The 16,462-nt window shown below is 42.5% G+C and overlaps 1 protein-coding gene across 3 annotated transcripts in view; it reads left to right on the plus strand.

The window, feature by feature from the left end:
• Positions 1–10,954, plus strand: part of Plag1 (PLAG1 zinc finger) — a 43,722-nt gene extending 32,768 nt beyond the window's left edge. For 2 of the 3 annotated variants that reach the window (XM_075967035.1, XM_075967036.1), the window contains 3 exons: positions 365–463; positions 4,061–4,419; positions 4,933–10,954. In XM_075967035.1, coding sequence (XP_075823150.1) covers positions 4,178–4,419; positions 4,933–6,190 — 1,500 coding nt within the window. In that variant the 5' untranslated portion in view covers positions 365–463; positions 4,061–4,177 and the 3' untranslated portion in view covers positions 6,191–10,954. The remainder of the gene's footprint in view (positions 1–364; positions 464–4,060; positions 4,420–4,932) is intronic. The other variant, XM_075967037.1, reaches the window with a different exon arrangement.
• Positions 10,955–16,462: the final 5,508 nt, after the last annotated feature.

The raw sequence follows: 16,462 nt of genomic DNA on the forward strand, positions 1-16,462 counted from the left end.
TATCTTCCACCACATTAAGCCTAATGACTCTTCGCCAGCTTTGTTTGCGGTCAGTAACTCTAAGAGCCATTTCCCTTGGTTAGGTTCCTTTTTTATTAACAAGTGGGGAATCATTCAGCATCACAAATTGGCATTTTTTTTCTAGGTAATGCTGTTTTTCTTTTTATGTGTGCATTTATTTGGCCATGTAAAGTGTGCTTACAACTAATCGAAGCAAGCAGTTGGTGGGGATTAATGCACGGCCCAGCAGCAGAGTGGAGTATAGCATGCGCTATGGAATTGCAGTTCGTTCATGCTTTATTTCCGCCCTTCACACTCTAGTTTCACTTATACTATAATCCATGCTGTTTTTACTTCTTCATAGATTGGCCAAAATGGGAAGGGCTGGATTCTGCTCTCTTCCACGAAGAGTTAATGGGACTGGCTAAGATCAAAGTCTGAGGCTTTTTCCATCCTTAATCAGGTATACATTGAACAAAAATCACTAGTTATGTGCATGTGCCTTTAAAGTATTTGGTTGATAAACATATTATGAATATAATTTTTATTTGATGTTACATTCACAACTTTATATTTATCCTGAAATTTTAAATGTACCTATGATAAGTAATTTGAATTTTGTAATGGATTAAAATATAAAAGCATTATCAGCCATGAAAATTTTCAGCTGGTCTTAGAAAAGTGTAATATTTGCTATCAGTGCACTTCCTCATTGCTCAGTATGTACATCCAGAAACATCCATTCGTTACTTCAGATTGAGTACCCCGGTTTAATATGATCAGATGCGTGCATGTTGTTTTATGGTGCCCTTTTAATGTCTTGTCAGGAAGGAGTTGCATTAAAGTTGCTTTTCTCTTCTGGAATCCTCAGCGTCACAGCTGTGTTGCTACAGTGGTGATTATGACCAGTGTTCAGACCTAGTTATTTAGATGCCTTGCATTCCCTTTTGATCCTGCAGTTGGAAAATGATTGACATGGTCAGAGTCTCAGTAGGTCTATGAAAGCATTAAGTGAGGAGGTCACAATGAAAATTAAAGCTGTATACTAATTTACTGTCATTATTGATCTGTAGAGTAGCTCTTACCCCTAACATGGAGGGAGGCAAAACATCTGTCCTTTGAATGAGCTCGTAACAGGAAGAGAGCAAATCTTTGAGCTTCAGAAAACCCACAGCCAGAGCTAACAGCTCATCACTGCTGTGATGTCAGAGCTAACAGCTGCATTAGTGCTGTGATGTCAGAGCTAACAGCTGCATTAGTGCTGTGATGTCAGAGCTAACAGCTCATCCGTGCTGTGATATCAGAGCTAACAGCTGCATTAGTGCTGTGATGTCAGAGCTAACAGCTGCATTAGTGCTGTGATGTCAGAGCTAACAGCTGCATTAGTGCTGTGATGTCAGAGCTAACAGCTCATCCGTGCTGTGATATCAGAGCTAACAGCTGCATTAGTGCTGTGATGTCAGAGCTAACAGCTGCAACAGTGCTATGATGTCAGAGCTAACAGCTGCATTAGTGCTGTGATGTCAGAGCTAACAGCTGCATTAGTGCTGTGATGTCAGAGCTAACAGCTCATCCGTGCTGTGATATCAGAGCTAACAGCTGCATTAGTGCTGTGATGTCAGAGCTAACAGCTGCATTAGTGCTGTGATGTCAGAGCTAACAGCTGCATTAGTGCTGTGATGTCAGAGCTAACAGCTGCATTAGTGCTGTGATGTCAGAGCTAACAGCTGCATTAGTGCTGTGATGTCAGAGCTAACAGCTGCATTAGTGCTGTGATGTCAGAGCTAACAGCTGCATTAGTGCTGTGATGTCAGAGCTAACAGCTGCATTAGTGCTGTGATGTCAGAGCTAACAGCTGCATTAGTGCTGTGATGTCAGAGCTAACAGCTGCATTAGTGCTGTGATGTCAGAGCTAACAGCTGCATTAGTGCTGTGATGTCAGAGCTAACAGCTGCATTAGTGCTGTGATGTCAGAGCTAACAGCTCATCCGTGCTGTGATGTCAGAGCTAACAGCTGCATTAGTACTGTGATGTCAGAGCTAACAGCTGCAACAGTGCTATGATGTCAGAGCTAACAGCTGTATGAGTTATATGATGTCAGAGCTAACAGCTGTATGAGTTATATGATGTCAGAACTAACAGCTGCATCAGTACTGTGATGTCAGAGCTAACAGCTCATCCATGCTATGATGTCAGAGCTAACAGCTGCATCAGTGTGTGATGTCAGAGCTAACAGCTGCATCAGTGCTATGATGTCAGAGCTAACAGCTGCATCAGTGTGTGATGTCAGAGCTAACAGCTGCATCAGTGCTATGATGTCAGAGCTAACAGCTGCATCAGTGTGTGATGTCAGAGCTAACAGCTGCATCAGCATTGTGATACTCGTTGCATCATATTAATATCATTTGTAAACTGCAAGAGGAGCTTCCTGATATTTAGAACAATGTAAAGGCCTGCATCTGTCTTACAAAAAGAAACTGTATGTGCTCAGCTTGCCTGAATGCTGTACTGCTTCAGTCATAATGGCTCACTGCTGCTTAGTCTACTAGGGACAGCCTCTCTGCTAAAGCACAAAAAGACACGGCATGCACTTAAGTATTACCAAAAGTAGATGTTTAGAATTCCTGAAAAAAATCTAAGTGGAATCTATGAAAGTGAGTGTAACACACTAAATTGTGTAAAGGCATGTGTATACCAAAACACAGGTGAGATAAGGAAGTTGTTTTTTTTCTTTAAAATATATAAGAGGATGGCAAATTCATTTAACTATATTTAGTAGTCAGATCCTTTTAAAAGGCATTACAGTTGCTACCACTTCTGTGGTCTCTTGGAAGAACCCCTCTAAATTACCTTAAGAAACCTTGAGGGAACATTTGACTCAGTGGTTCTCACCCCACCTGTGTCACATATCAAATGTTTACATCATGATTCATAACAGTAGCAAAATTGTAGTTATAAAGTTGCAACAAAGTACTTTTATAGTTGGAGGGTCACTCCAACATGAGGGACTGTATTAAAGGGTGGTGGCATTCGGGAGGTTGAGAACCACTGATCTAACTCACATAGCAGTAAAGTCTTTGAGGAGTTGATTTTCCTGCTCTGAGAAATAGAGTTAACTATATTAACTACTTCTTATCTATGGAGGTTTCTGTTTAGTTTCACTTATCTTGTTTAAAAGTAACGACATACTCTTTGTTGCTCAAGATACATACTTCGTCCTTTCTCATAGCACTGATAGTGAATTGAAACTCAGGGCGAAACACTTCTGTGATGATGCGTTTTTGCACAGATGTTGAGAACTCTGAACAGGTGTGCCACACTCAGGTTCAGTTGTATCAAAAGTTAATTTGTTCAGCTTGGGGAGGCCTAATGGCTCCAGCTTATTAGTAACATTAGTGCACCCAGTGAGAATAATCTTCTCTGTGACATAGAAACAATTGAGGGACACTAACCCTACTTCCCCAGATGACAAGGGTCTGCAGTGTTCACCTCAAGTGGTATCAACAGGCTTTACCATTTCAAGAATATTTGTTCTGAAGATCAATCACTTCCACCCTTGTTCAGAAGCCCCCTCGGAGTATTCTAACACTGGTCAAAGGGTCAGTTTGCACTCAGTGGTGCTTCCACCTCTTCCTACGGGATCTCAGCTTCCCGCACCTCTTCCGTGGACTCCCTGGTTTGCCAGGTGCTCTAAGTGCGTGTGTGTCCGCGTGACCCACGTGCACAGCATGGCGGGCACAGAGTGCAGTGGCTGTTCAGCTGTAAGATGGGAAGTTTCTGGTGCAACCTTTAGGCCCTACTCTGAGAGTTCGTGAGTTCACTGCTGTCCTGCTAAGTCCAGCGTTTGTCAGGTGCGATTTCAGGGTATGTATGAACTGTCCATTCTGAGCAATGCATTGATATCTATCTGTTTTGGAAAATACAAAGGAACCTACAGATATTACATTGGACCAGCTGAATCCATTTTATGGTTTCTTTTTTAATTCAAAAGCATCACAAAGCAAATAATTTTTTAATTGAGTTTAGTTACAAACTAGTTGTTTCTTATTTTTTTTTCCAGTCCCTTTTTGCTTTCTTTTACGACCACATGAAACTTGAGAAGCCACCTAAAGCTATATCACTTAGTGGAGTTGGGCAGTTCCCAGGTGTCCAACAAGAAGGCCTGGTTTAGGCTGCGATGGCCACTGTCATTCCTGGTGATTTGTCAGAAGTAAGAGATACCCAGAAAGCCCCTTCAGGGAAACGTAAGCGTGGTGAAACCAAACCAAGAAAAAACTTCCCTTGCCAACTGTGTGACAAGGCCTTTAACAGTGTTGAGAAATTAAAGGTTCACTCCTACTCTCACACAGGAGAGAGGCCCTACAAGTGCACACAACAAGACTGCACCAAGGCCTTTGTTTCTAAGTACAAATTACAAAGGTACTACGCTCTATTTGTCTTTCAGATTATGCTTTCTCTTGTGTTGGCCGTCTGAAGCCGTTGTAAGTGTGTGTATCTGTATACACATTTCTCAGCTCATTCGCAGACAGGAAATGTTAAGTAGATTAGACATTGGGTAGCCTGAAATATTCTAAGTTACATACTTCTGTGGTAGTGTCTTTGGATTTTTTTTTTAAGTAAAAATGCTTAATGAGAGTAGAATTTCTATGTGTAAAGAGAAATTTCTTCATGGAAAGGGTGTGGACATTACATGAATGTGTTCGGTCTTGCTTGTTTACTTTTGAATGAGAACTGAAAAGCAGTCAGCACTAAAGAGGCAACGTAGATGGCTCAGGTTCTGCAGTGTGTTGACTGTGCTGTGCTGTGTGCTACTCAGGGAGACCCTCGTTAAGAGAGCTGTGAGCTAGCCTTATAGTTTAGCTTCCCATTTGAAGAATGAGCATGTACCCTTTTGCTAAGATATTCACTCACAGAATCTATCTATGTTTAAAGGCACATGGCTACTCACTCTCCTGAGAAAACCCACAAGTGTAATTATTGTGAGAAAATGTTTCACCGCAAAGACCACCTGAAGAATCACCTCCACACCCACGACCCCAACAAAGAGACCTTCAAATGCGAGGAGTGCGGCAAGAGCTACAACACCAAGCTCGGCTTCAAGCGGCACTTGGCCCTGCACGCTGCCACCAGCGGCGACCTCACCTGCAAGGTGTGTTTGCAGACTTTTGAAAGCACGGGCGTGCTCCTGGAGCACCTGAAGTCGCACGCTGGCAAGTCCTCTGGGGGCGTGAAGGAGAAGAAGCACCAGTGCGAGCATTGCGAGCGCAGGTTCTACACCCGGAAGGACGTCCGGAGACACATGGTGGTGCACACGGGGAGAAAGGACTTCCTCTGCCAGTACTGTGCCCAGAGATTCGGACGGAAGGATCACCTCACTCGACACATGAAGAAGAGTCACAACCAAGAGCTTCTCAAGGTCAAAACGGAACCGGTAGATTTCCTGGACCCTTTCACCTGTAACATGTCTGTGCCTATAAAAGATGAGCTCCTGCCGGTGATGTCCTTACCTTCCAGTGAACTCTTGTCCAAGCCATTCACAAACACTTTGCAGTTAAACCTCTATAACACTCCATTTCAGTCCATGCAGAGCTCCGGATCTGCTCACCAAATGATCACAACCTTACCTTTGGGAATGACGTGCCCCATAGATATGGATGCTGTTCATCCCTCCCACCATCTTGCTTTCAAATGCCCGTTCAGTTCTACCTCATATGCAATCTCTATTCCTGAAAAAGAACAGCCATTAAAAGGGGAAATTGAGAGTTACCTGATGGAGTTACAAAGTGGTGCGCCCTCTTCCTCCCAGGATTCTCAAGCATCGTCATCTAAGTTAGGGTTAGATCCTCAGAGCGGGTCCCTCGATGACAGTGCGGGGGACCTCTCGCTGTCAAAGAGCTCTATTTCCATCAGTGACCCCCTCAACACACCAGCATTGGATTTTTCTCAGCTGTTCAATTTTATACCATTAAATGGCCCTCCTTACAATCCTCTGTCCGTGGGGAGCCTCGGGATGAGCTATTCCCAAGACGAAGCGCATTCTTCTGTTTCTCAGCTGCCTGCCCAAACACAGGATCTCCAGGATCCTGCGAGCGCCGTGGGTCTCGGTTCTCTGCACTCGCTCTCGGCGGCGTTCACCAGCAGCCTGAGCTCCAGCACCACCCTGCCCCGTTTCCACCAGGCCTTCCAGTAGGGCCTGGCGGCAGGTTCGAGAGGGAGGAGCACGTGTAGTCCCGCCCTCGCTGACAGTTTTTATCTTAGTGCCTACTTTAAGACAATACAAAAACTTCTGCTTTTGTATAATATCAGGTTTCACGAAGCCAGTAAATAATAGGAACTAGCCTCTTCGGTAAGCTTTGAAACCGTTCATTGTTTAATATGTTTGCTGTTTCTCCCGATTTACTGCCAGTTGTCATAGTCTCAGAGTTTTATTTCATATAGGAGCGCCATTATTATCACTAAATTCTTCAGGTCCTGTGTTCAAATTACTATTAGACTTTAAAATTTTCATTTTTGTCTAATAGCATTGGGCATCGGACATTTGGCTCATTTTTTTTTGCAAATATGCAATACAATGTAAATCTTATGTAGCATGTGTGAATAGCTGAGGTGTTTTACATGTTTTGCTAGCCACTAAATAGATTCATGATCAAGTGTTTTAAAGGAATCAAGAATCCAGCTTGGGGAGATTATAGTGGTTTCTTAAATATGCCATCATTTCAGATCAATGTATTTTGAAGACTGTTGTCTGACAAAATGAGAGAAGAGAGTTTCGGTATCCAAAAGGAACCTTGAGAGGTCACAGGGTGTTCTGTGTTGGCACTGTTTTGCCACATCTCAACCATCTTCTCTTTATGTTAACAGTGTGTGGCATCAGTCTTTAGGAGCAGGGTAGAGATGTCCTGTTTCATGTCTTTCGCCTTTCGTACCCAGGATGGCCTCAGTGTACCAGCATTCTTAATGTCGCATGTTGTCCGTAGTCAGTCCAGAGTCTTGGGGCCATTATGGGGCAGTAGTCAGTGAAACCCAGAGTAGACTCCTCGGCAGGACGATGGATGTCAAACATACAGCCAAACCTCAGAACTTGTCTAGAGAATCCCCACCGTTGCCAGAGCTGACAACTGGACTCTTTCGGGGCAGAGTAAAAGCCTATCTATCCCATCACTTCTAAAACAGCAGTGTATGTCCTCCTTGCCCCGCCGTGGTTGGATGGAGAACTTAAACACATTAAAACGCTACCTGAGGAGTCTCCACGACGTCTTACACAACCCACACAGTAAAACCCCACTTTTGACACATCTTAGAGAGTGGGAGGAGTGTTACACAATAAGCCGAGTTTGTAGAGGAAACAAGGAAAATAAAGCACACACCGAGTGAGTGTGGAAGCACCGAGGGTATGGTGCTCACAGACGCGGTAGTAATGGCTTCCTCATGCCAGCCAGGGCTCTGATCAGCGGTGCTGTGGAGATTTTCCTAAGGGTTGCTCGTGGCATCAGCCTACAAGCTGTATCTATTAAGCACTTGTTAACTCCTTATTTTGAGACCCCTTTTGTTGGGGCAGGGGTAGGGGAAAATTTACAGAAGAGTATGTATCTCTTAAAAAAAAAAAAAGAAAAGAAAAGAAAAAAAATATTTCTGAATTTCTGAGCACTCAATTAGCCCTGTATGGGGAAACCCGTTCCCTTTCCTAGGGCCAACTATCACTGCAGATTGCATTGTTTACCAGTAATTCTAAACATGAGTATAGATTGCTGAATATAACGCATTATTTAAAATACTTGGGAGTAGTGTAAATCGAGGAGAAGTGTAAGATGTCATATGGATGGGGCTTTTGCTGTATGTTACACACACGTCTAGCGCACTTCATAGACTCAGAGTCACTCTCCGGAGGGCTCTCGCTCCCGGTTTTCACCCTGGAGCAATAGTTTTTATACTTATGTATTTAAATTTTATTATGAAAATTTACATTTTATTAAAAAAGTGTTCCAAAGGCATTAAATTTATATATGTTAATAAGGAAATGCATTTTTAGCTCTTCAAGCTGCTCCTGAGCTGTGGTCGGGAGCGCGCTCACTCTCCACGTGGGCTCTTTGCTCTGCTTCAAGGCGGCTTCCTTAGTTTCTGTGAAACAGATCGCTTACCTAAAGCTCTAGTTGAATGATTAGTGTTCAATATTGCTTTACTCACCATGGAAAAAGGAAAAGAAAGTTGGTGACAGAGTACAAGTAAATAGAAAACCTATTTTTATGTAGAGGTTGGTCCCAGACACCACATACGAAAGCACTAACCTATTCTATCTCAAATTTGCGTAAGAAAAAGTCACACTAATGACCTGAGACGTCGGCCTCTGTGGGCTGTATTTCACTGCTAATTGAAAAAAGGGAGTACCAGGATATATGAAATAAAGCATTTTGAAATGGGAAAGGCGCCATATCTGTATATATATAAATATATTTTTATCCTAATTCTTGCCCTGCACAGAACTCTAATACACATCTTCCAGGGTACCAGTGTTAAAACGTAGAGTCTTCATTTTCTTCGTATGTACACCTCTCTGCCTATTGCTGCCCCCACAGACTTGAAGAACACTTCAAAGTAAGAGGGAATCCAGCAAGTTGGGTTGGATTTTTTTTGTTTGTTTGTTTGTTTTGTTTTGTTTTTTTAATTGACTGCAGTGGTCACTAAACCCTTTCTTGATAGATTTTTTTCTATTAAAGATCAGGCAGCTTGTAATGTAATTGCACAATGTTTTAACAAGGATGTGGCACAGAATTGGCTCCCCGCCCCCCAGAAAATGTTGTCCCTTGTTGTGTTCGTATTTGAAGTAGGCGTGATTAGGGATAGTTCTTGCCAATGCTGTTTCTCATTCACCAGTGGCCGGATTCATCGTCCTTGGCATTTCTGATAGTGCCTTAGATTGGCTGAAAGAAAAGGGATTAACCTTAACGAAAAATAGTTTAGTGTAGAGTTTGGAGCTCAGACAAGATACCGAGCCTCATCAGTTTGACCCCCACGTGTGCGTGCAGACTGTATCAGCAGCTGCAGGAGCACGGCGGTGGGAGAACCGAGGCGCCGTAGGCAATATACTCCACTGATATTTACTAATACCACCCTGGTAGTTATTGGTCCCTGTTAAGCTCTCATTTAAAACCCTGTTCCGTCGCTCAGTTTTCTAGGACTTAAGTTGTCTTGGTGGGTTGTGCACCGTTCTGTGTGCAACTTTTTTTTTATTATTATTATTTCAGTCAGCGTTTCTTTCGAGCTGTGTGTTTTTGCGTCTTCGTTGCTTGTGCTTTTTTTTTTTTTAGCCATTTGTGGAATATAGTGATATATTGTGTTAATTTGGACAGTGACGGTTTTTTAAAACCATATACTGACTGAAACATGAGCCAGAGCTGATTGCTTTATTAAGCTAATAATGAATGTTATAGAGTACATATTTCAGGATCGTTCATCTAGTGAGCAGTACACATATAGGCCCATTAAAAAAATAGAGCTTGGTCAACCTCTATACTTCACATTACTACAAGATATAGCACTTTCAAAATGAACCTAAACTTTTACAGAAACTTTCTATAGGTTATGCCTTTTATTTTAAGACTTATTATATTCGTTTCAAGTGCCATTAGATGATATATATGTAGGCCTTTGATATGTAATGCTTTGTGTACAAAAAAAATGGTAGATGGTATTTTAAACAGGTACATTTTTACAGTGTTTTCTTATCGATTTGCTATATTGCACAGAATCAGTGTGTGTCTTTTCATATGGTTTTACAATGGTTTATTTTTTTACAAGGTTTACGTATCTCAAAGCACACTGTCTTCCCAGTCCGTAAGTAAGTTAAAAAAAAAAAAGATACCAGTTCACCCAAGTTGCTTCTAGCCTACTGAGATCCATGTGACATTGGAGGAGATCTTCTCAATGTTGAGTATTCGTCCTTAGTGAAGGCAGACTGGTTTTTCTGACTAATGAGTCCCTCGGTGAGTCTGTTTTGTTTTATACACGCTGTCAGCAGCCAGGTCCACAACACGATGTATCTTGATCACGTGGGCCTGCATGAATACCTGAATCATATTGTAGCCACAGAGCGCTCCTCGGAGATTATATGCAAGCTAACGCTACCAGCCTTAGTAACAGCACACAGATCACCAGTAAGCCTTTCTCCAATGTTAGCAGCCCCTGGGGATGGAAGGCAGTGTCTTTTGATAGCTTATCTAGCTCTATAGATGACACAGACTTCTCTGTATAAGCTTCAGTGGTACAGACGAACCAGAATGAATGTCTATCTTCTCAGAAACCCTCCTTCAACATTATATGGGATCATGCTGCTACTGTCACTTGGGACACAACTCTCACGGTGCTACAAACTTCTGTCTCGTTCAGTTGTATTTTTTTTATCCATAGGAAAAGGACTACATAGGTGTAAAGGTGTACAATATATTTTTATACTGTGACTTAATTTGTCATTAACAAACTTTTACACCACCACAGTGTATTCATGTGCGCTTGCAAAAGGAGATCGTGGATGTGCAAATGTTACCAGAACAAACCCAGCTTTTGTCCACAAGGTGACTGTAACTCAGAGTGGAAAGTGGGCTTGACGTAGGGTGTGGAGTGAAGAACACACTATAAGTTACTAACAGCCCTTTGAATTTAACAAAAACTGGGAGTCCATTAAGAAAATGGATTGCATCATGCCTGAACATAAGCTGACTGCTGAAATTGTATTTTTAGCTAATGAAAAAAGTGTTTGGACTAGTACTCTAAAAATGCTCTAATGGTAAAGTTTTGAGTCAAATAGAAATAAAAAAAATCTGCATTCCAGACTGAATTTTGTATATTTTTATTGCATTTTAAATTGCTATTCTGTGATATTGGAAAATCAAGTGGCTTATCGTGTATATCATGTACTTAAAATGTATTCACAAACTACTGTTGTATTTGTATAAAATATAGACAAAGGTCATCCTGGTGTGTGTGTGTGACTTCTGTACGGCAGCTTCGCGTCGTGGGGCTGCAGTGATAACTGTACTTTAGAAACTCACATCCAAAGAAGCAGGCTGCTGCTTCCTGTTGGGATACCCAGGTGTAGACCCTCACTTGCTGCTACTTACTACTGCAGCTTCTTATAGCCTGCAATGGGATTCATTGTAAGGAAAAAGACTCATGCGTTCCACAGAATATATGACTAGAAATACGGAACGTTTCGATAACACAGACCCTCCTGAATCCTCAGAGATGCTCCTTTACGGTAACGTTTTCCTCCTTCTGTTTTTAGACAATATTCTTTGATAATTTATATACGTATGTAATTATTTTGATCATATTTACCCTTCACATCCCCAGAACCATTCCCCACCATCTCCCAAGGTCATGTTCTTTTGTTTTCTAATAACCCCAGAGTGCATTTTGTGTGGTCCATATAACTCCTGGATGGAGGAGTGTGGGCTGCCTACAACTACTAAGTATCTTTTGATTTGCCGATATAAGGCTGGAACTGCAGCCTCCAAAGGCTGTTTGTTTTTTGAATGAAATTGCAGGTCCCAAGATATACGAGGCTTTTGAGCTTTGGGAGAGGCGGGAGAGATTACTCTTCTCACGGGAGCAGGTTATATCACCATCACTCACACGGTGGCTTAAAACTGTCCACGACTCCAGTTCCAGGGAATCCAGTGCCCTCTTTTGACACCCACAGGCACCAGGCCCACATGGTGCACAGACACACGTGTGAGCAAAACGTTCATACCCATAAAGTATTTTTAAAAGACTTTTTTTGAGCTTTTAGATTATTATTGGGGCAGAGAGTATTATTTTTAAAGTCAAAACTTGGAGGCCTAGGGAGATGGCTCCGGCTGTGAATTGCCTGCTGTGCAAGCTTTGGAAACCGGACTTCAATCCCCCACAGGCAGGCAGGGACAAGGATACCCAGAGCTCACTGGGCCTTCAGTCTAGCCTATCAGTGAGCTCCAAGTTCAGCGAGAGACCCTGTCTCAGAAGTTGGGATGAGTTAAGGACTAACATCAGCCTCTGCACACAGAACACAAAAAGTCAAAGCATCAAAACCTGAATGCCGCTGCGTCTAGAATTCACAAATGCTGCTCAAGTAGTTATGTGTGTAAAGATCAAGTCAATATTCAGTCTTCTTCCAGCTCATAGGAATTACCTTCCCCCAAGTTCCTATGGGGTTGGTGGATTCACTCCCAGCTCACTAAATCAAGCTTTGACAATGCAGATGAGCCGGAGTGGTTACCACGTCGTTTCCGCTAAAAACATCGTAGTCAAGAAAGCAGCTTTCAGGGAAGATAACAATTCTGCAAATTTATTTAACACCTCCAGGAACCAGTTAGGGAAGTAGCATGCTTGTCTCAGCCGCTTCTCCCTGCGCTTCGATCAGGTAAAGGAAATAGGAGCTCTCGTATTTGTAATTCTGGTTTTCACTTAGTCCCAGCAAGTATGAAAGTATCCCACACCAATCCTTAGAATTAACACTAGATACATGCCTGTGTAAATCTGATCATGTGACGTGCTTCACGGGTGGCGGAGAGAGGGAAATTGTGACTTTTTATAATACCCAAGAGCAGAATGCTCCCAGAAAGGACATTTGAGATGAGTGCGTTTAGTGTATGAGCTCCTCTATGAAGATTTCTTTAGATCTGTAGTTTTCTTACGGCCAACCCTAGGAGCTGAATGAGAACTTTATAGTCAAGCTGGTCATGGGGAGGAAACATTCAGTGTAGCTGTGTAGCTTGAGCTGGGCTGCCACCTCTTAAGTAAGTTTACTCAGACATACCCTAAGGACAAGGGCACTCACTGCTACTCCAAATCCTGAAGCTCCAAAGAAGTCCGCTTGATTCAAGGGGAGAGCGTGTTCCCTGATGAGGTTTCTGAGGCGAGTAGAGGTAGTATCTTGACTGAAGCCAAAGCCCAAACATTGTTTTCAGCCGTGCTGAGCTATCTTTTTGTTTTCCTAGAGCAAAAATAGTTAAGTATTTGAATTTTCAACCCAAAGCAAAAACATCAAAATGTCTTCATTTCAACCGTAACCTATTTCACAAAGAAATCAGAATCACCTGGTCAGTTTTTCAAGGTTTGGTAGCCAGTCTCTCTCCAGTCAATCAGTCTAGATGCCCCTTTGAGCACATTTCTTTCAGTATAGTTAATATTGAAATTAGTAGACCAGAAGTGAAGCAAAGTATAGTTCATGATTTGGGATGTCCTCTTTTTTTTTTAATTTTTTTTTTATATTTATTATGTATACAATACTCTGTGTGTATGCCTGCAGGCCAGAAGAGGGCACCAGACCCCATTACAGATGGTTGTGAGCCACCATGTGGTTGCTGGGAATTGAACTCGACCTCTGGAAGAGCAAGCAATGCTCTTAACCTCTGAGCCATCTCTCCAGCTCCGGATGTCCTCTTATACTTATTCAAATGCAATAGGGGAAAAAGTGAATTTTCACAAGGAAGAGAGTCCTGTTCCTGGACATCCATCAACCTCAAGCTGAAATCTAAGCTCTTCTAGGCTCTTCTTGCCTCCCCTACAAATTAGTACTTGCCCCAAAGTAAGCCATCTTCTTAGCCACAGCCTGATGTATTTGTCTGTTTTCCTTTTTTTTTTTTTTTGTTTTTTTTTTTTTTTTTGTTTTTTGTTTTTTGAGACAGGGTTTCTCTGTGGCTTTGGAGCCTTTCCTGGAACTAGCTTTGTAGACCAGGCTGGTCTCGAACTCACAGAGATTCACCTACCTCTGCCTCCCGAGTGCTGGGATTAAAGGCATGTGCCACCATTGCCCGGCTATTTGTCTGTTTTTCTGCAGACCCCTACTACAGCTAGCTTTAACTGTCATTCTTTAGAGGAGACATTTAGTGAAGGAAATGGAGACTCTTTAATAGCTTATGGCAAAACACATCAATCCCCAGGTTCTGTCTCCTTTAGATCACACATAAGATGGGGGCTGGAGAGAGGGCTCAGCAGTTAAGAGCACTGGCTGCTCTTTCAGAAGATTGAGTTCAATTCCCAGCAACCACATGTGGTTCACAACCATCTATAATGAGATCTCCTGCTCTACTATCTGCAGACATACACAGCAGCCAAACACTATATACGTAATAAATAAATCTTCCAAGCCGGGCAGTGGTGGCGCATGCCTTTAATCCCAGCACTCGGGAGGGCAGAGGCAGGCGGATCTCTGTGAGTTCGAGGCCAGCCTGGTCTACAAAGGGAGTTCCAGGACAGGCTCCAAAGCTACAGAAAAAACCTGTCTCAAAAAACCAAAAAAAAAAAAAAAACAAGAAAGAAAACACAAAGACACAGTGTTTAGTGAGTTGCATCCACAAATTAATCCTTAGAATTCTTGTTTGTACTGATCGTAGGCTACTGGCGAAAATGATTTTCTCTTAAGAAGCAATTTTTTTAAACCTGTGAACAGCCTAGCCTTGCTTTCTCAGTGGAGCTGTGCTCAGAATGAATACCAATGTGTATTATAAATATGTAAGTCAAAGTGTCTGTGAGCCAGACATTTTTGAAAGCAGGCAAGTGGGTCATTCATTACAATCCTATACTCAAGGGGGCTGAGGTGATAGCCGAGTCGGTAAATGTGCTGTCTAAGCTGGTGGAGGTGAGTTCCAGTCCTAGCGCCCACATAAAAAAAAAAAACAGACATGGGGCTGGAGAGATGGCTCAGCGGTTAAGAGCATTGCCTGCTCTTCCAAAGGTCCTGAGTTCAATTCCCAGCAACCACATGGTGGCTCACAACCATCTGTAATGGGGTCTGGTGCCCTCTTCTGGCCTGCAGGCATACACACAGATAGAATATAGTATACATAACAAATAAATATTTAAAAAAACCAGACATAACTGCATGCGACTGTAACCCCAACAATGGTAGATGGAGACAAGCAGATTCTGGGAGCTCGATGGCCGGTCAGCACAGCTGTGGTGGGGAGAGCCTGCCAAAGACTATAATACAATCATCTGTTAATCACCTAAGGTGCACCGGACACTCCAAATTCTGGAAAAACAGCAGACGAAACAACCCCTGTCCTTGTGTTACATCATGAGGAGTGGATGTGTCTCCGAATACAGATGTTCCCTAGTTATGATGGGGTTCCCAAGACATCCGGCACATGATGAAAGTGAAACAGTACATCCCAGCCTGCTCACCACCCAGCCAGCATAGCAGAGCCCTGCAGATTGTCCGTTGACCCCCTCATGGGGTTCACTTCTTCAACATCTTTTTACCTGAGCTGCCACCAGGAGCTATCACCCTCATTTAGGGTGCATCTTCCTGCCTCAAATAGACTGTTCAAGAAAAAGCTGCCCAGGAATGCACGGATTGTGTTTGCTTGATGTCCGCACTTCCATGCTTCCTGTTAGCTTTTGCCAGTTTAATGAGATCAAAGAGGTATTTTGGTTATTACATTGACTCTCGTTTTTTGGAATTTACTATTGAATTTAAACATCAGCTTTTATATTTGATGGCTTCTGTGACCTGCTTATGTACCCTTTGCTCATTTTCATATTTGCTCCTAATATATTCATAAAATTTTTCTTTAGATAGAGAAGTTGGTCATCTGCATTCTGAATTTTCAAGCAATATTATTTTATCCTTTTGGCATGAAAAGATAGCAGAGAAACAACTTTTAAAGCTTTGAACTTTCTTTTTTCTTTAATATTTATTTATTTTATGTGTATGGGTGTTTTGCCAGCACATATGTCTGTGCAGCACATGCCTGCAGTGCCTTCAGCCACCAGAAGAGGGTGCCAGATCCCTTGAAACTGGATTGTTGTTGGGGATCATTTGAACCCAGATCCTCTGGAAGAATATCAAGTGCTATTAACCACTGAGCCATCTCTCCAGCCCCTGAGGCTTTACATTCCAATTAAATCCAGATTTTTATTTGTATTCCCATGACTCTAGAGTTCCAGGCATTGTTATGTGGGACACAGTCCGGGGAAAGAATTTCTCAGTTGGAAAATCACCTGTGTCTGCCTAGCCTCACAGATTTGTCATAACTTTTGTTCCCACTTTTATATTTAAATGTATTTGTTTTTATATCAAGTGTAAGATGCAGATAGAACTTTAATTTCTTCTAGAAGAACAGACAGCAGTGCTGGCATCAACAGCTGACCAAGTTTGTGGTTCCCGCTTCTGTCTATTCCACCTCCAGCTCTGGTCATTTATTGGCTGAGTAGGTCAGCATGTCGCCCTGGGTTCCCTATCCCTCTGTCCATCAGCCTATATATAGAAGGCTTTCTTTGGGGCCACCAACCAGCTCCCAAATCAAGACACAGAGACTTCTTATCAATTATGAATGCTCGGCCTTATCTTATGCTTGTCCCCACTAGCTCTTGTAGCTCCACTAACCTGTCTCTCTTCATCTACATTTTGCCTTGGGACTTTTCACCTTCCTTTCATTCTGTAGGTCCCAATCCGTGTCTGGCTGGCTGGCAGCTGCCTGGTTAG

Source organism: Microtus pennsylvanicus, chromosome 3, assembly GCF_037038515.1.
Source record: "Microtus pennsylvanicus isolate mMicPen1 chromosome 3, mMicPen1.hap1, whole genome shotgun sequence".
NCBI classification, from domain to species: domain Eukaryota; kingdom Metazoa; phylum Chordata; class Mammalia; order Rodentia; family Cricetidae; genus Microtus; species Microtus pennsylvanicus.